The 21,118-nt window shown below is 34.2% G+C and overlaps 1 protein-coding gene across 1 annotated transcript in view; it reads right to left on the reverse strand.

Moving 5' to 3' along the window:
• Positions 1–13,174: 13,174 nt before the first annotated feature.
• Positions 13,175–21,118, reverse strand: part of LOC139699447 (protein Spindly-B-like) — a 37,689-nt gene continuing 29,745 nt past the window's right edge. The window contains exons 6-9 of the mRNA XM_071598185.1: positions 19,757–19,855; positions 19,046–19,176; positions 18,037–18,226; positions 13,175–13,266 (exon numbers count right to left, since the gene is read on the reverse strand). Coding sequence (XP_071454286.1) covers positions 18,046–18,226; positions 19,046–19,176; positions 19,757–19,855 — 411 coding nt within the window. The 3' untranslated portion in view covers positions 13,175–13,266; positions 18,037–18,045. The remainder of the gene's footprint in view (positions 13,267–18,036; positions 18,227–19,045; positions 19,177–19,756; positions 19,856–21,118) is intronic.

The raw sequence follows: 21,118 nt of genomic DNA on the forward strand, positions 1-21,118 counted from the left end.
GTATGGTGGGCTAAGAGAGGGGTTTGTTGGGAGCAATCCTATGGAGGCAGGAAAAGTGGATGAAGGGGGTGTTGACTGGCAGTGGGATGTTGAAGACTGTGATAGAGGGTAGAATGTTGGGCAAAAGAGGAAAGGGAAGGAACAGGATAGGGATGTTGGACGGGATGAAGGGAGGAAGAAAGTACTCAGAGATGAAGAGGGACCTGATATAGAGTAGGATGATGGATTTTGTGTTTTGTTAGGAGTAATAAAATATTTGTTTGGTAGTTGTGTCCATCGAAAAACCTACCTTAACCGGTAGATTACCTTAAAAAAAAAAAAATTGACGACATTTGATATGGTTGTACCATTTTTCAAAATGAATAAAGTATTATTATTATTCTGATATTCATTTTAAAATCAAAGAGAGCAGTCATTATATACTGGTTTAAAATGAACTTTATTTACGACCTTGGGCCATAAGAGGAAAAGGAGTAGCATTACTACCACTAGTATCTGATGACTTATCAGAATGACCACTTTTACGCAGAAGCACACTTTAAATGCTGATGATACATTCAATTAAAACATCAGATTAAAATTAGGCATCCCTAATGCAGTTTTGATGTTGCATCAAAAGGGATTCATTTTGGCATTGATGAGAGTGATGGATGATAAACATCAACCAGAGCTGACTCGCAGAAAAAATTGCTGCCAAACTCAATTGCAGAAATTCTTCATCCCACTCCTCCTGGATCCAAAACTCACGCCAAGATCATAATTAATCAGTTAACTTATTAGTCTTTAAAAATCAGTCAAAGCATTGATGAGGAATCACTCAAGCTAATTGTTTTACAATATCTGCCATTCTACCTCATAAAGTGACCTGCATTCAAAATATTGACTCATTTGTAAATCATGATTATCAACTCCCCAGTAGTATTACAAGCTACTATATTAAAAAAAAGTTAATGCACTTAAGGAAACACTTAGATGAATGGGGAAATAATTGCTCTCAATGTGTATGCCAATTGTATCAATTGGCATGGTATTTGCACAGACTCAGTTGAGCAAACTTGTTTTTCAATTATTTTGGGTAATTTTCTAGATATTTTTGAACACTGCTTTCCTAAAAAATTCTAAATGAATGAATGAATGTTGTTAATGAAAGTTCTGTGAAAGCCGATGACTTGGTCACCGATAATATACCAGCGTCAAATATTACTCCATCTTTGTGACTAAGCGACAACAGTAATAATCCTTTACCAAAGATACCTCCAAACTCCCTTTCCATTTTGTGTGCAAACGTCCAATGCCTTAGGAATAAACATTCTGTAGTGGAAGCAGCTGTTAATGTTAAGTTCTATGATATTTTATGCTTCTCAGAACATTGGTTGTGCAGTGAGGAAATTCCTCTGTTCAACATTGAAAACTTTAATCTGGTAACATCCTATTCTAGAACTGTGGCTAAAAATGGTGGAACTGTCATTTATGTGAAGAAAAACTTACTGTGCAAGAAGCTTGAAGTAAATCAGTTTTCTAGTGAAGTTAATTGTGAATTATGTGCTGTTACCATAAAGGAGTATAATGTTATTATTGTGTGCGTATATCGATCCCCATCAGGTGATATTAATATTTTCTGTGATAAATTGGAGCAGAGTCTTATGTGGTTCTCTAGGCTGGGTCTCGAAATCATTTTATGTGGTGATTTCAACGTAGATATACGTCATTCATCCAGTGCTTCTATTGCTCTCACTTCTCTGATACAATCATTTAACTTATATTGTGCAAATAGGGAACCAACAAGACTTGACTCCTGTCTGGACAATGTTATTACTTGCCTAAACACTGAACAGTACTGTATCAGGGTCATCGACCCTGGTTTATCCGACCATCTAGCTCTTAATTTCCAATTCTCAAACAAAAAGTGCCAAAGTAACACAACAGGTAGGACTACCCATACTTTCTGCCATCCAATTACCTTTCATGGGATTGGTGAATTGAAATCACTCCTATCAAACATAACCTGGTATTCTCTGCTCACCTTTGCAAATGGCAATGACAACTTTGCTTGCTTTTTTGAAATTTTTTTGTCCTTCTTCCAACAGTGTTTCCCCAAGAGACTTGTGAATCATTCATATAGTTCCAAAAAGTCCCTGAAATGGTTCACTCCCGAGCTTTCTGAATTACGATTGCATGTAATCCAGCTGCGTCAAAAGTACACTCGCACTGGCAATGATGAGGATAAAAGGACATGGAGACAACTTAAATCCTTTTATAACAATCAAATAATACATTCTAAACGTAGCTTTAACTCCGGTCATATAGGTAATGCTACTAACCATTTAAAAGCAGCCTGGCAGGTCATAAATAAGGAGATTGGTCACTCGAGGGGCGACCTGGACCTTCCATTTAAGCCTGATGACCTGAATAAGTTTTTCATAGAATCAATTGCTGACCTTGTGTCAAATTTTGATTCAACTCCAAGCACTGCCTTGCCTCTTCTTAATAATTCACCAGCAACATTATCTCCCTTCAAATGGAAATGGATTACGGAAGACGAAATCCGTCAAATTATCAAAACCTTAAAATACTCTAGATGTACTGATGTCTATGGGCTATCGGTCAACTTAATTAAAGATCTTGTGGGTTTCATAGAGGTACCCCTGGCGCTAATTCTAAATTCTTGCTTTCAATCGGGCATCTTTCCTGATGCTTTGAAAATATCAAAAACGATACCTATTCATAAAAAAGGAGACAAAACGTTACCGTCCAACTATAGGCCTATTTCTTTAATACCGGTATTTGGAAAAATTTTTGAAAAGGCTATTAAGGTTCAGGTTTATGAGCACTTTCAAGTTAACAATTTATTCTCTCCTTCGCAATTTGGCTTTCGTAAAGGCTACTCCACTACTTCAGCTGTCGAGTCCGCAATTAATCAAATTCTAAATGCTTTTCTAAGTAAATCCTCCATTGTTATAACTGCATGTGACCTTTCTAAAGCATTTGACTGTGTTGCTCATCCAATTCTTCTGGAAAAACTTCATTATTATGGTTTCAATGATCTTGAATTACAATTTTTTGAGTCCTATCTCACTGATCGATCCCAATGTGTTTGCACTAATAACAATCTTTCCTCACCCCTGAAATTAGTCTATGGAGTTCCTCAAGGATCAGTCCTTGGCCCTCTTTTATTCCTTATTTTAATTAATGACCTACCGTCAAATGTCTCCTGCAAGTCCATACTCTATGCTGATGATACCACTTTTGTTCACGAGTCTAAGAATGTTAATTCTAGTACTATAACCAATTGGTGTTTATCAGAAGCATCAAACTGGTTTTCTGCAAACGGTCTGGTTTTAAATAATGATAAAACTCAGTCCCTGGTCTTCTCACTAAGTACCATATCTAATCCCCCGAGTACCATTAAATTACTTGGTTTCGAACTCGACCAAAAATTGACTTGGGAGCCTCACATACTGGGCAGACTTGGAAAATTGTCAAAGGCTGTGTATATGTTACGTAAACTCAAATATATTATTCCAAAAGAGTTCCTTATTCAGGTATACTATGCTTTATTTCATTGCCACATTGACTATGGTATTGTACTTTGGGGCCACTCACCTTCCACAAATATGTTATTTAAGATGCAAAAAAAGGCAGTCAGAATTATTTCCTTTTCACCCCCAAGAGAACATTGTAAACCTCTGTTCTGTAATTTGGGCATCATGACTCTGCATAGTCTGTATATCTATAAATGCCTATGTAATGTCAAGGAAAACCTTAGCTCTTTCGAGAAAAGGTCTAACTTCCATTCTCATAATACAAGGAACAGCGATACACTAGACATTCCCTATTGCAGATTAGCCAAGAACAGCAATTCTTTCAATATTCTAAAAATTCGTTTGTTTAATAGATTGCCCTCTGAGGCTAAAGTTGTGAGTGTGCCCAAGTTTAAGAAAGTTATCCGGAACTGGCTGACTAAAAAAGCATTCTACTCAGTAAATGAGTTTTTTGATTCAAAAATTGTGTGGTCCATGATAGACATACAATCATTTGTCTCACCAAATGTATTTTGACTGTAATATGTAATATTTGATTTGTAATATGTGTTTATGTAACCATAATCTCTAAACTATGTATCTTTATGACGAAGACTATTGCAAAACTATTTTGTTTAATGTCCAATAAAATTATTATTATTATTATTATTATTATTAAATGCATGCCCACTAAAACTGAAAATAATCTCTGGTGTACTGGGGAGTTATGAGCGCTTAGAAATGATTAACTTAGTTACTATCACTCTTACAAAACCAGTGGAAGCCTGCTTGTCAAAGAGGCTTACTAGAATACAAAAGAGGTTATTATAACTCGATTAGATGTGAGAAAAATAAAGCTTATAAGGATTTTACATTCAATGCAAAAAATAAACAAAAGGCAGCATGGAGAGTAATCCATCCAGAAGTTGGACATAGCAATACAAAAGAAAATCTTCCTTTTACCCCATATGCTGTAAATATTTTTTTCTTAAAAGCTGTTGAAGACAACTTGTTCTCTCCAAACATTGATGCTACCAATATGCCCCAAAATCTTCCTCCAAATAGTTTAAATTTTAAATGGAATTTTGCTACTCCACTTAATATTATAGTGACTGTTAAAAACTTTTAAAAACCCAACAGTTGGGATATTTATGTCTGCCTAGTTCCCAATTCAAGGAAATTATTGTGTTCATTGAGGAACCACTGTTACTCAACTAATGTTTTGAGACAGGAGATTTTCCAATAGCTCTCAAATATTCCAAAACAGAACCTGTCCATAAAACAATGATAAAGATGATTTAACTGACTACTGCCCCATTTCCATTGGCCCAATATTTGGTAAAAGTTTTGAAGCTATAATGACAAATCAAATATGTGATTTTTTTCGCCAAGTAATGTTTCCCAAATCATAATATGGCTTTTGATCTGGGAAATCTACACTTTTGGCTGTAGAGTCCATTTGATTATGTCATTAATGCATCTGAAGAGAAGTAATCAGTCTCTTTGACCGCATGTGATCTTTGTAAGGCTTTTGACTGGGTGATTCATTCAACAATACTATTAAGGCTAGAATATTATGGTGTCAAGGTTGTTCCAATGAAACTAATGAAGTTATATTTGGATGATCATCATCAATTTGTTGAACTTGATGGCTGTAAATCTGCAGCTCTTTAAGTAAAATGTGGTGTCCCACAGGGCTCTGTGCTTGGACCAGTACTTTTCACCACCATTATTGATGATTTTCCCTGTCATATGCAATCTAAATCTGTTTTATATGCTGATGGCACCACTTATGTGCAAAAATGTCAACATCTAGAAAATGCAAAGGCACAATGTAGCGCTACCCAAAGACAGGCTAAGGAATGGTTTGATATTTATCATTCACATTGAAATACGAAAAAAAAACTCAGCATATTGAATGCAGTCTTAAATCAAAAATAACTGATATTGATACTGCTAAAATACTAGGAATTCATATTGACACAAAACTTGACTGGGAGACCCACATCAGTCAGATCTGTAATAAATTGAGTAAGGCTGTTTACATGTTAAGAAAGCACAACTTGCTCATTCCAGATGAGTATCATTTAACACTTTAACATGCCTTCTTTCAATATCATTTGAATAATGTTCCTGAGTTCTGTGGGCATTCTTCACCAGTTAAACAAATCTTACTACTACGAATGAGAGCTATTTGCTCTCTTGATAAGACACCACCACGTGACTCCTGCAAGCCTTTTTCTTCAATAGTTAATGGAATCATGTCCGTATTTAGTTTATACATTTGTTAAGGCTCTGATTCATGGTAAAGTTAATTTATATACTTAACAATTAAAATCTCAAATCCATTACACCATTAGTTTTCAAACATTGCTGTAATTGAAAAAGATTTTGAATTTTCAATCCATCAAATACCAAAGCATAAATTGACTTGTCGGTCTGCACAAATCCACTGATGGAAATTTGGCTACTTTTATAGGAAATTTTTAGGAGTAATAAAATATTTGTTTGGTACTTGTGTCCATCCAAAAACCTACCTTAACCGGTAGATTACCTTAAAAAAAAAATACATATATATATATTTATTTATTTATATGTATGTATATATATATATATGTATGTATATATATGTATTATATATTATATATTATATATATATATATATATATATATATATATATATATATATATATATATATATATATATATATATACTCATATATATATTTATATGTATAATACATATATATATATATTTATATACATACATATAAATATATACATACATATATACATATATATGTATGTATATATACATATACATACATATACATATATATACATACATATATATACATACATATACATATATAAACACAGATGTAGATTTTTAGAATATAGAGACACAAAGAAAGGACACTCACAATTTGTTATTTGACGTTTCGACAGCACGGCTGTCGTCTTCAGTATTTGATTCTGAAGACGACAGCCGTGCTGTCGAAAATCTCTATCTGGGTTTTTATACATTTGTGCGTCGCCGAAGAGCGTTCCATTTCGAAGATTATATATATATATATATATATATATATATATATATATATATATATATATATATATATATATATATATATATATATATATATATATATATATATATATTTACATACATATAAATATATACATACATATATATGTATGTATATATATATATGTATGTATGTATATATATATTTGTATATACAGATACGCGGCCTCTATACACGTTCAAGATGACTATGAAGCCCTGGGCAGGCAGTATCTATACAAATTCATGATGACTACAAAGTTGTGGGTGTGCATTATCGATGGGAAAATATGGTACTTAACATTCACCGAAATACTTTATCTTCTACTGTCAAATCATATTTGTCTCATAGTGATTTTTGTCCACACCCCAATAAAATAATGAGACCTTACTCTAATTATATACACATTATAAAATACTTCCCTGCAGTAAAAATTTTCTCATTACAATCTCTGCCCCCTGGGCTATTCTAATAATTATTTTCTTCATCATCGCATATTTGGATACCCAAGAATCATAGCACTTCCACAACTTCAAATCCTGCATTGGCTTCAGCAACAAATATTACAACAGAAATAATAAATCATTATCAAATGACCCCATTACTCTACAACTGGTCAAATCCATGGGTCTGGGGGTCTGCAGTTTGGCTTTTATTTGGTAAACATCCACACTAGATACCAAAGAGTTCTTGCTAATATTTAAAAGCCTGCCATTAATCAAAAGCTGGTTAGAAATTTCCAAAGTACTGAATAATTTATTAAATCTTGGAAAGACTATTAGCCATTGAAGGTGGAAAGCATTAATCAGTAACAATAACAATAGCTCTTTTATCTTGAGTGAAGGAATGAAAACAAAAATGTGCTTTAATCCAATACATTCTACAATGCCACTCACTCACTTCCATCAAATCTTTGCTCTTGGATAACTTCTTTTTCATTTTCATCTCCAATTAATTCTGCTAGCCACAGTGAGGATGTGTGGGAAGTAGTGATACATTAAGTGTTAAAACATAAGGGAAATTAACGATTAATATCATGATATTTTAGTATTTGGCAGTCCAAATTGGCATGAATGTTTCCCACCATAGTTGTCACAAACATCAGCATTAAACTTGAATGATTTGTATTTGTTGAAGCGTTTGTCATCCCAGTGATCCTTAAGCTTACAGTGGCTCCTATTTAATAATAATATGTATCTCTCAGTTAACAATGTTTCATATAAATGGCAGCCTTCCATTGTATCCGGTCTCATATTGTTATTAGGTCTAGTTTGGCAGGGTACTAAATGTCACAATAAAGAACAGATATCAGCAATATTCCACCAGATAAGATTCATTGTACGACCGGGTTTCAATGTATTACATCATCTTCAGTTACCAAAATGAAGATGATGTAATACCTTGAAACCTGGTTGCATAATAAACCTTATCTAGTGGAAAACTGCTACTTTCTATTCCTTATTATGTTCCAATTCCACCACCTCACGCCTAAAACTCTCAATTCACTACAAGTCACCATGTATTCAAGGTGAGATCTAACCAAAGCAAAATCATTCGTACGTTTTCCCACAAATTCTTTGACAGTCATTTCCTTAATGCAATTTCCTATAAACATAACAGTTTCAGGTTTAACTTCGTGGAATCCCTTTATTATGAGAGAAAAAAAAACAATATTTCCACCAAAATGATTTAATATTTCACGACCATGGTTTCGATGCTGCACATCACCAAAACCATGGTCGTAAACTATTAAATCTTTTTGGTGGAAATGTAGTTTCTTTTCACCCTCGCAATTTCCAATGTTAGGTCTGATGTTAATGTGACTCCCAAGTATTTCATTTGGTCCTAAGAGGGATCTCACGTCTACCCATTCAAATCCGTACGTGTACATATTTTTTTAACGAAAATGATTAACTGTGCATTTTTTCATATTAATCGGAGACACCTAAAACCAGATGCCAATGGCCTTGAGATCTCGAGAAAGTCTTAAAAGCCTGTTTAATTACTTTCAATTGAATAGTTCACTATCATTGGCAATGATAGAAGCCCTTTTTAAAAATTTGTTAACTATTGAAATGTAATGAAATAATTGACTTTGTAATTCCACACACTTTATTTAAAAAACACACGACCCAGGTTTCGACGTTGAACGTCATCATCAGACCTGATGATGACGTTCAACGTCGAAACCTGGGTCGTGTGTTTTTTAAATAAAGTGTGTGGAATTACAAAGTCAATTATTTCATTACATTTCAATATGTTATGCAAATTCCACAAAGTTACGCCTGAGACAACAAATTTGTTAACTAATTCCAACAGTTATAACTATTTTTTGGACTAAAAGAAAAACTTATGAACATGAACTTTGTCATTCATTTTCATAATAATAATAATAATAATAATATTTTTATTCATCCAAGAGACACTGTGCATAGTAGCTCTAGCAAGTGTATAGGACATGTCATGGTTTACAAAAAATAGAAAGTATTACAAGAAACAAGTGTTACAAGGATAAAAGGAAGGAATGAACATTTATGAATTAGGTCTCAGGTATTCTTTGATGCTGTAAAAACACTTATCAGAGAGGTATTCTCGGACCATTTTCTTGAATACTGGTTCACGCTCTTCTTTTTTAATACATATAGGTAGGTTATTATATAATTTTATACACATTGATTTAGGACCATTTGCAGCCATGGTTAAGTTTGTGGATTTTACATGCAGGTTGTTGCATTGTCTTGTATTGTACAGGTGAATGCTATTGTTCGTTTCAAAATCTGCACTATAATTTTTAACAAGCATTATAGATTGATAGATATATACACAGGGAGCAGTTAACAATTTTAACTTTCTAAAGAGAGGTCGACAGTGTGCATAATAATTTTCATTGCACATAATTCTCACCATCTTTTTCTGTATCTTTAGAACACTGAGAAGGTGAGAGGGCAGTCCCCACAATACAATTCCATAAGAAATTCTTGAATGAAAAGATCCATAGTACAACATAATCAACACATTTTGACTTACAGTGTGTCTTATTATGGAGAGTAAGTAGTACACAGAATTTAACTTTTTAATTAAGTTCAAAACGTGGAAATTCCATTTGAGGTTACAGTCTACATGAAGTCCTAGGAACTTAAAATTACTTACAAAATTTAAATTACTACCATATTTTGAAAAAGAGTTATCAATTGTGCTGTGCAGAGATGAGAAGACCACTGCATGAGTTTTTTCAACATTGAGAACCAGATTATTACATTTGCACCATGTAGACATAGTTTTCGTCAGAAGATCACCAGCCACAGCCAGATCCCATAAATTTTTACTGGGTGTCATCGCACTCACATCGTCAGCATAAATAACACATTTTTTAGAACCATTTAACTGCAGCTGCCCAGGAAGATCATTAATAAAAATTAGAAAAAGTATAGGTCCAAGCACTGACCCCTGTGGTACCCCTCTGTTGACCTCCAGGGGGGTGGAGAGGTAAATTTCTCCATCATTTTTGTAGGCCACCCTTTGTTGCCGATTTGCAAGATAGGACTTTAGCCAGCTCAGTGCTACTCCCCTGATGCCCAATAGCTCACATTTTGATATCAACTTACTGTGGTCTACAGTATCAAATGCTTTGCTCAGATCATAGAAAATTCCCAAAACCTTACATTTAGAGTCAATCTCTTGAATTATATAATTGATAGCTTCAAAAAGAGCAAGATTAGTTGACTTTCCCTTGCGGAAGCCAAACTGGTTGTCTGATAGCACATTTTGGCTTTCAAGATAATCAACCAGTCTTTTGCAGAAAACACACTCGAGAATTTTACCAAATTGTGAAATGATAGATATTGGTCTATAGTTTTTTAAATCGTTTCGGTCCCCTTTGTTCTTATAAATTGGTAAAACCTTAGCCATTTTAAGGGAATTCGGGTAAATGCCCTCAGCCAAGGACTGGTTCACCAGCATTAGCAGTGGTGCTAGAATGAGATCTCCACAGTCTTTTAATAACTTTCCAGTCACACCATCAATGTCAGCAGAGTGTTTTTTCCCTATCTTATTGAGATAATAGCATAATTCACTCACATCACAGGGTTTAAGATACATTGATGTATAAGTTGCATTATTGATTGACATGGGCCCTGAAGGCACAGGATGTGGGGAATTAGGTAGAGACAGAAAAGCTTTATTAAAAGCATTGGATATTTTACCTGGTTCCGTGATTAAGTTGCCAATGTTATCATTTACCTGGAGAGGCAAAACCATGGAATTTAAGTTGCTGTTGCTTTTTATGATTTCCCATGCTACTTTTGAGAAATTAGAGGCATTCCTAATCCGCCTATCATTATACTCCTTTTTTGCCTGCTTTATTAAATACCTGAACTCTCTTTTTTGCTGGGAGTAAAGCTGGTATGTTGTGCTGTCACTAGAAGATTCAATCTGTAAGTACATAGTTTTCAATTTTTTTGACATACTGCGGATTTCGGGCGTAAGCCAGCTTTTCTTATTACCTCTCCTAATTTTAACTGGCTCGTAAGGAAAAGCAAGGTTTAGGTAATGTATGAAGTAACTGTAGAAGACTTCGAAATTTTCATTAACATTGGCCAACTGAAATGACCCCACCCAGTTGTGCTGGTTAAGCAACACCCGAAAATAGTTAACATTCGACTCACTGAAGTACCTCTGGTATTTAAAGGCCCTGGATGATGATGATGAAGCATTTTCACACAAATAAAAAGTAGACAAAATCACGGAGTGATCTGACACTGCAGGATCAAATACTTTGGTTTCAGTACTGCTTTCAGGATAATCTGTGAAGACATTGTCTAACAGAGTTTTACTCTTTGCTGTTATCCTGGTAGGGGAACTTACTAGTGGTTTCATACCACTAGTAAGTAATATCATATATTCATATAGTGGTTCCATAGGAGGGCACTTCTGTCACATACTGACATTATTGATGAAGCAGTTTCAAGACATGCTGGCAAACATATGATATTTTGAGGTGAAGTGCTTCAGTATTTGAGACCCAAGTTGAAATTGTTCTAACAGGCAAACAATTACCACAGCAAAAATAAACTTGAAAATGATAATGAAAAGACTTAAAAAGACCCATTTGTTTTTAGTGTTTTATTTCAGCAATATGCTAATATAATTATGTGCTTTTTGGCTTGTCCTGAACTATTTAATTGTAAAAAAATAACAGGACGGTTACAGTATAATTATCATCAAGTACTCATGAAATGTGACGGAGTCGCAAGCTAAGCTGGACACATTTCTCATGAATTCAATTTCACTTGAAATATTATGACTGTCAAAAAAAATAATGGTCATTCAGACTTGCACAATTGACAAATTTTCTGAATGAAAAGGAAACTTTCTATCAAATTTTCTTTTCAAAAAGAAAAGGAAATTTGATAGAAAGTATAAAATGAGAATTCAAGAAATTATTAATATTTTGGATAATCTACTAGCCAACAATATATATTCTTCCAATTTTTAAGAACTATTCTAATGAGATCAGGGGTGTGTATTTGATGCATGCCATTCATTGTCCTATAATGATGACATAAAGCCAACATGCTGAAGATCATCATAACTCAATATTTACCCATCGCTGATGGCAGTGTTGCACAATCATGCTTGGAAAAACAAGACCATTGGTGGGCAAGTTATACCAATGGATTTTAAAAGTAGGAGTTCATGATAATTTCAATCATATGCTAGAGATTCGGCATTGCAAATACCATTTAACAACAACTTATAGATTTTTGGTGCCATTATAAAAATATCCAACATGAAATGCAAAACAGTATTATAATAGTCTTCCATTTCCGACAATGTATTTATTTAAGCCTGAAATTTATTAATTCACTTCAACAATAACTAAATATCTCAACATATTTAAAACCAGAAGAAAGGATACAGCTGTTTTTTATTAAACCAGACATTGAAGGCATGCAAAAAGTTGGCACTTCCATTTATCTCTCTAAATTATGTGCTAAACAAATTTTAATTACAAATAACCAATGTAATTCATTATTTGGACATGAAGAAAGAAAAAAAAATCATTTGTTGCATTTTCTCATAAATATTGCTATTGAAATCTTAATCAAGACAAAAGCAATAGGCCTGCGGGGTCAACAATTTATAAGAGAATTAACTGAGAGACACCTACACCAAAAAAGCTTGATAAAGGTAAAACCAATTAATTATATGACTTTATTAGGTTAAAATCAATAAAAATCTATTACCATATATGCAACTATTAAGGAGACCTTTATTTAGGAGTGTCACTAGAGAAAAAAATCTGTGATGGAAATTCTGCATTGACACATCAGATTTACTAAATACTGTTTGTAATGAGCATAGCAAAACAGCCGAAATCTCACAAAAATTATAATAATTTACAGTAATAAAACTTGATACAGCAATGATTACACAAATGCATTGAAAATGGTTTATTGTATCAAATATAATGGAGCTCCATTCAAGACAGGAAGATTGCTAAGTTAAATTTTAAACATATTTTACTGAATAAACAGTATTGATAAAACAGTGATTTCATTTGAATTAAAATATGAAAAATACCTATAAATTAAATTAATACATACATATCATAAAATATTTGTTATAATTAAGTAATTCATTTTAGAGATGACCAGTCGTCAGAATCCACCTCTTCACTCCTGAAATACATGACATATAAATATTGAATGAGACAGACATTTCAAGTAAAATATTAATGGAAATTATGAAAAAAATAATGATAAAATGATTTTTAAATATACAAATTTCTTGATTTTTAAGGGGCCACAGTTATATTTTTCACAAGGACTCAGCTGGTTGGAAGAGGGGACTTTCCAATGCAGTCCACAATAAATAACAAAAAAATCCATAAAATAAAGGAGGACTAATTGGTTAATTTCATCTGCTCTACTTAACCTAATACTTCTGGAAATTCACTGAAATGTCTTTACAACACTTTCAATTTATTTCCTCAACAACGCCAATGGCATCCTCTACCAACTGGTAGTAATTTTCCATGCTCTCTAATCTCATGCTGATTGCCATGAAAATTATTTTTGCCATAGGAAAAATTAGACAGTGAAACCACGAATTTGCATGCTCCAAATTTACATAATTTCAGATTTTACACAATTTTTTATGTTCCATAGGGATCTTCACGAAAGTGTATGCAATTCAAACCTCACATTAACATTTATGAACCCAGAATTAACATAAATTTTACAATCTGAAAGGTAAAAAGGGCAGTTTTTGTATGCATCTTGAATATTTCAGCAATGGTAACCCAATTGATAATCATTGCCAATCAGAAATTCAATTGCTATTTAAATTTGGTGCCTTCCTTAAAGTTGTCAGAATTCATACACACCCCACATTTCACTACCATCCCTAACCCCGACAACTAACTTTCATGGGCAGAGCTACTTAATACACAACAGCTAGTACCGCGAATGAGGGACATTTTTGCATTCACCTGTTTCATGGGGACTCTAGATTGGAATAATATGTTGTAATTTTTACAATTCTTCTTCAGACAAAGGCTTGTGTTGAATGCATTCAAGCATACAATAAAAATAACTTGTATTTATTTTCTAATGTTTTGAGTGATTTTATACCTAGTTATGATTTAAAAAATCACAATAATTACAGAAAGACCTTTGATAAAGCACAAGGGACTGTGAAACCTTTACACCCACAAAGGAGTGCGAAACAAGAGCATTTGAGGGCCTGCACTCGGACATTCTCACATATAAACATTAGGCAATATCATGTACGTCATGCTCAGTTAATCCTTAGGAGCAGAGGATGGCATTGGGGATAGTGAAAGAAAGGCCAAGTTTAGAAATACTATTTTAAGGATTGTGGTAAGTATATGGTGAGGTCTGTGGGACAGTATATGATGCAATTGTGGTAGAATAAACTAACATAATTTTTGCTAAGTACTCAAGAAAATATGCCATTCAGTTAAAAAATGCTTAATATTCCAACACCAATGGTATTATAATATTGACATTGTTACCTTGAGGGGTTAAAGAAGAAACGAAGAATTAGTTTGTGGTACATGGGCAACTTGAGCTTTACAGTCGTCACAAGAACTGCACCCAAGTCACAACAACCCCGATCACTACTTTGACAAGATGAAAGATTTTGCCTTTCAGCAATTAAGCTGCCCTTTACTGAGCTGAATCCACAAGTTGAAGGGCTTAAACATTTAAACTAGATTTAGAGTTTCCAGTCTCAAAAAACATATTACCACGATTTCCTGCTGATAATGCACGCCTGTTCTCACCAGCAAAATGTACAAGCTCAAACATTGAAGTACCATTTAGGGTAATGCTCCTAAACACATCCTTGCATGCTTCATAAATCACCCATGTTTCCATGAGCACACCGCGACCTCCTCTTGCCTCCATTTATAATATTTTAGATAGGTAATCTAACACTTAAGTCAGGTTGTGGATGGACAAAACTACAAGAGTGCTATAATACGTCCTTAGTAAATCCAAGAGATGGCACTCGCAGTGGCGAAAATAAATTTTTTCCATTAAATAACACTCCTGACTAGTCAGCCGTATCCATTATATGGTTTCATTTTTGTCATCGATTCAAGTAAACAACTTTAATTTGTTCATAAAAATGGATACAATGAGTTTCGAGCAATGATTAAACACTTGAAATTGAAAGGGTTGACGCCGAAAGAAATCAAAGCTGAGTTGGACAAAGTTCATGGCACATCTGCTCCTTTTCTTTTGCAACTGTTTACAATTGGGCGAATGAGTTTAAACGTGGCCGCACATCCACAAAAGATGAATGCAGATCCGGAATCATTGTGGAAGTGTCTACCCGCGAAATGATTGACAAAATCCACCATATGATTTTAAGTGATCAACGACTCAAAGTGTAGAAGCGAAATAGTAGAAGCCATAGGCCTATCACAAGGTACAGTAGCTTCAATTTTCACGTAAAATTGGGCGTGCAAAAAATCTCGGCAAGATGGGTACTCCCAGCGGAGAATAAACGCAATCGTGTGGTCGACTCTGAGGTTGTTTTGGCGCTTTTCCGTCGCAATCCTGATGAGATTCTGCGTCGATATATAGCTGTTTATGCAACATGGATACACAACTGCACTCAAACAGTCAAATTAGTGGATTTTTGAAGGCGAACAGGCTCCGAAGAAGGCGAAGACGGCGGGCAAGGTTATGGCCACGGTCTTTTGGGATGCTCGCGGAATCATCTGCATTGATTACTTGGAAGAGGGAACAAAGATAACAGGAGAGCGTCATTATTGGAACAGCTGAGCAGAGGAATCAAGGAAAAGCGTCCTCATCTGAAAAAGATTCTCTTTCATCAAGACAATGCACGGGTGCACACCTGCGCAGTTGCGATGGCCAAAATTATGGAATCAAAGTTCCAATTATTACAAAATCCACCGTATTCACCAGATTTGGCCCCCATTATTATGTATTTCCAGACGAAGAAATGGCTTGGCGGACGAAGGTTTACGCCTAACGAGGAAATAATCAATCAAACAAATGCCTATTTTGAGGAGCTTCCAAAATCCTACTTTTTAAACGGCTTAAAAAAATTAAAAAAACGTCTAGAAAAATGTACAGAGTTGGAAGGAGATTATGTTGAAAAATAAAATAAAAGTTGCCCAAAAAATGGTTTTACATGCCCTTCCACCACATCAAGGTTGTAGTCCATGGGAGGGCCATTTATAATATGCACCTCTTTTTTTTTCCAATCTTGCTACTGCTTGAATGATCTCACCTGTCAGACTCTCCCAACATGCACCTTGTCAAGGGAACCTTCTTCTTCCCTACCATTTATCTTTTGGCACATATTTTGTGCAGATAAGGTTAAATCTTTACATTGTGGATTCAGAGACATTCTCCCTTTCACCATTCTTACTGCACACCAACTTATTAACATACAAAATGAATGCAGTTCATGGCTCAAGAACATATATTTATTTTGCCATGTTGTCATTTCATCCTTTTTCCTTCCCCTACTTTTCCTGTATTAGCTGCAGCGTCATCATTAATATTTTTTGTAAAATATTGGGTTGGCTAATTTGGGAAATGGTATCACATAGTAAAGATAGAAAGGATAAAAGGATAGGGGAAGAAGACTACTGTCAGCAGCAATCATCCCCTACTTTTTCTAGGTCAAGGAATATCTCAATTTCTGCCTTCGGAAAACTGCTGACATCAGCAGTCATATATTGAGACAATCCATTTGAAGGCTGAATGGGCTCTTTACATGGAAATGGGAATATGACAACATAAACACCTTTCACTGCATTTATTACACTCCAAATTCTTTCTCTGATCCCACAGGAGGTTATTCCAATTGCTTGTGTTTCCGTTTGATGGTCAAAAAGTGTACCTCACCAAGTGGCTGTCAAATCTACTTTGAGTATAATACATAATTTACAGGTAAAAACAAACCCTACCACATTACACTTGAATAATTGATACTTTGCCAGGATCTTGCGGAATGATTAGGAAAACATGTAGCCATGAAAATTAAAAACAGCACAGTTATGCGCAAAGTACACAAGTTCCAGAGCTCTGCATTTCTACCTCAACATGGCTATCCTGATGAATTTGAGCTCAACTGTCAGATATTTTCAGGAGAGCAGGAAGTGCATAATTTTTATCACTTCATATCTTAAACGATTTCAAGATAAACTATGTATATGTTCGTTCAAATGAAAATACTTTGTAACTTCCACACAATTTTTATTCGTACTACCGGTTTCAACGCTTTGGCGTTGTGGAAGTCGTCTGGAAAATTGTGTGGAAGTTACAAAGTATTTTCATTTGAACGAACATGAACCTCCACAAAGTTGAGCCCGAGACCATAGAATTCATCGTACATATGTTTGTGGGTCACATGATAATTATATTGTTTGCAAACTAAGAAGACATATTTCATATGATCCATGCAAAAATTATAACTAATATCCCAGGACTGAGATTGGAGACAGTTCAAAGAATATAATGGCATTATTTATAGCAAAGCGGAATCAGAATAACCAGGTTTTAATAAAATGCTTGCAGAAAAAAACTATTACAAACAGAAGATTACAGAAGAAATAAATGCATAAGTTAATTCAAGCCCTTTCTTTATTATGACCTTTAATAGTCAAACATAATTCTTATGTTTCAAAATTATTTTTCAATTGAGCTTATAGTTTGGTTTATATTAATGTCATTATATCATTTTGGTGTAATTATTCAAGTATATATAAGTGCTTTGCATGACTTTATAGAACTTACATTTAAATCAAATTTATTCTATGCAAGTAGTTCAAATATTCAGAAAATGCGTACACAGTTTAATGTGAGCATAGAATTGTGGCTAACAATATGCAAGAATGATGTACAAATATAATGCAAAGCCAAGTATGCGAAATAGGTACATACCATCAAGTCTTAAACACCTTCACTTCTTTCAAACGTTTTCTCTTTTTGCTCACTAGCTATTCTTGCCAGGTGTGCATTCTCTGCTCTTAGTCTTCTCAGCTCTGTTTCCATTTTATACAATACTTCATCACCCAGCAATTTACTTATTGATCTCTGATTTAAAGTTTCTTTCAATTGTTTGATTTCTTCCCTGCATATTTGAAAAAACATTTTTTTAATTCGGGTGTTTCAAGCACCAATTGCTGGTGATTGTGGCTTTTGTAAACACCCAAAATACTCTAATGACCAGTGAAAAACCACAGCATGATTGAATATGTACTTTATAGAGAGGGAAAATGTACTAAAATCCATCTATCATTTTAAATATTAAAGTGGATTAAATCTCTTTTACACATCATGAAGTCAACAAATGGAAGAATGGTTTAAATTGTGGAAGCATAAAATATGGTTAAAGAATGATTTACAATTATTTGTCCGGATCAAACAAATACTCAACCAACAATGCCTCTTCTCATAGCCCTTTGAATTTTTAAGAAATGTATTTTAACAATAATGTAGAGCTAATGCTTGGGATGAACTAATAGATGTAATTGAGAGTATTGTTGTACAAAGTGCTATGAAGACAATATTTTTAATGAAATACGCTAAAACTGAACAATATACAATATTTTCAAATGGATCACTAAGTAAAAGGAGTTTAAAAACTCACAAGCAATGAATAATGAAAAATTGGCACAAAATATTATCTTTTTGCCACTGAAAAACTCTGATGCAAAGAAATGATAGACAAAATAATTTAGCTGACCAAATACAACTCTTTTTGGTTTATCACATTCCAATATCTAACTGTATTCCATTGCTTGTCATTTGCAAGTTCTACAGGCCAATTTTTCCCATAGATTAATGAAAAAGAGCACTATAACTATGTATCACAGATAAACCAATTTACGAGCCACTCTTGGCTATTCAATTACAAATAACGTCACTCATTTCAGAGGTGTTCAATTACCTTCCTCGTTCCAATTCAATTTCGATGAATTTATAATAATCCAAAACTTCTCCATTGGTCCTGCCCAAAAATTCTCTCTCACTGGTGTTTTTGTTTGCTGAACTTTGCACTGTTTGCGCTGCTTCCAACTCCTAGAGGGATAGAGTAAATGCTATGAGAGGCATAGAAATGATTATTGATTTGCAACATCACAGTACTTGATAATTTAGGATGTGTATAAGTACTGAAATCAAAGAGAGCTGGAGACATGGTCTGAGTTTGGTCTAAGCCCGTTTTATATAAATGGCAGAAATGGGGCCACACTTCAAGGTCATATTATAAGATGGAGTACAACACAACTCTAATATCATTTAACAATGTCATAAAGAACATTCCTGAACATTTCTCTACCATAAGTACTGTTTACAACACACATCCAAAGTGCCAAATGTCTTTGAATTATGTTCATTGCAGTACTAAACAATTAGATAACTCATTAATGCTAACACTGAATTGTGTCATTTTCTTGGTTTAAAGAATTAAACGCAATTCACTTTGTGTGTTCAAGAGGTATGGAATAATCCCACAAAATCCCAGCCTTTAATAAATTAAACACATCCATAAGAAAAGTTATTTATTCAGAGAGGACTTCAAACTGTTAATATCAAGCTTAGTACTGCCGAGGTTCAACAATTTAGTGATTTCTGAATGAGGTCTCGGGTCCATTCTTACCTTGACACGGCATCTTAGGGATTCTATTAGATTGTCCTGACTAGATATCGTATTCGTGGCATCTTCTTTCCATTTCCGTGTGACATCCGTCAACTGTGCCTGATGGGAAGACACAGGAGTAAGAATTGAAATGATCAATGAGATTCATTACTTATTTTTCAAGTGGATTTCATTACTTGTATTGAAGAAACTCTTTAATCTCAAAATATGAACTCAAGTATGAAATAATAATAAAACATATCCAATGAGGTCAGAAAGTAAGCCAATTTAGTAAAAATTATTTTTATATTGAAGGTTGACAAATAACCCAGTCACGAAATTATTGGACTTTTTGAGGGTGGGCTGAAGTACTCCTAGACTTCATAAGACAAGCAGGATAACCTCATTGCCGATGGTGCTCACTTGGAATGTTGCCACCTCAAAAGGCCAGGGCAAATAATCACAACAAAAAATGGATATGAAAATAATATTAACACAAACATTAAAGGATAGTAATAAATCGAGGAGCAAAAATGTGGAGAATTTAAATTCATTGTTTTCTTTGCGCTTCGTTTGTAAAATTAAATAAAATGATGTCCTCATCAGTAATGAGGCTGGATAACTTCAAGATTATTCACTGGTCAATCCTCCACTTGGATAGGATGTCCAATTAAAAAGGAGAAAAATTTCCAACTCTTTTCTGGTTTATTTTCAACTTTCCCAGATTTTAGGAATGTAACACCACAATGTGAGCAGAATGATTCGAAGCTTCCCAGATGTGCTCTTTTTGACCACCCCTGCTTAATGCCTTCTCTTCCATTTTCTAACCATATGCACCTTTACAGTGACATTATTCGTTCACCTGCTCTCACCTCCCTCTTCTCACTAATAGCTTCTCATCCCCGCCCCTCCCCCGTCCACATCCAGCACCATGTAAACGTCCATGCCGAATCTTTGTGACATTGACAAATGACGATACACCGTATTCAAACTGGACGCAATCAAGTTTTATTTTGTAGAATTGCAGAGTGTTACCACTGAGTTTCCTACGCATCATGAAGGAGTCTATTAAGTCAAACTTCCTTGAACACCTGCCTTCCCCACCTACCCAATGAAAAATAATAATTTTAATTGAAGAACAACAAATATAGCCACACATAATAAATGCAATACCTCAGTATGTATAAATCAAACCCAATTCTGAGATTGTAGCGGATATTTTTTAAAAATCACCATTTTAATGAAGTCATTTAAAACTTATAACATAACTTTCGGGGTTATTAATTCTAAAAAGTTTGGAAGATATACCTAACACAATTAATTCACCGTTGAATGCTAAATTTTCCTTATCATATTCCCTGAATTGTTAAAATCAATTAGTTT

The sequence above is a fragment of the Hetaerina americana genome, unplaced genomic scaffold (genome assembly GCF_022747635.1).
Source record: "Hetaerina americana unplaced genomic scaffold, ioHetAmer1.1.p SCAF_10, whole genome shotgun sequence".
NCBI classification, from domain to species: Eukaryota; Metazoa; Arthropoda; class Insecta; order Odonata; family Calopterygidae; genus Hetaerina; species Hetaerina americana.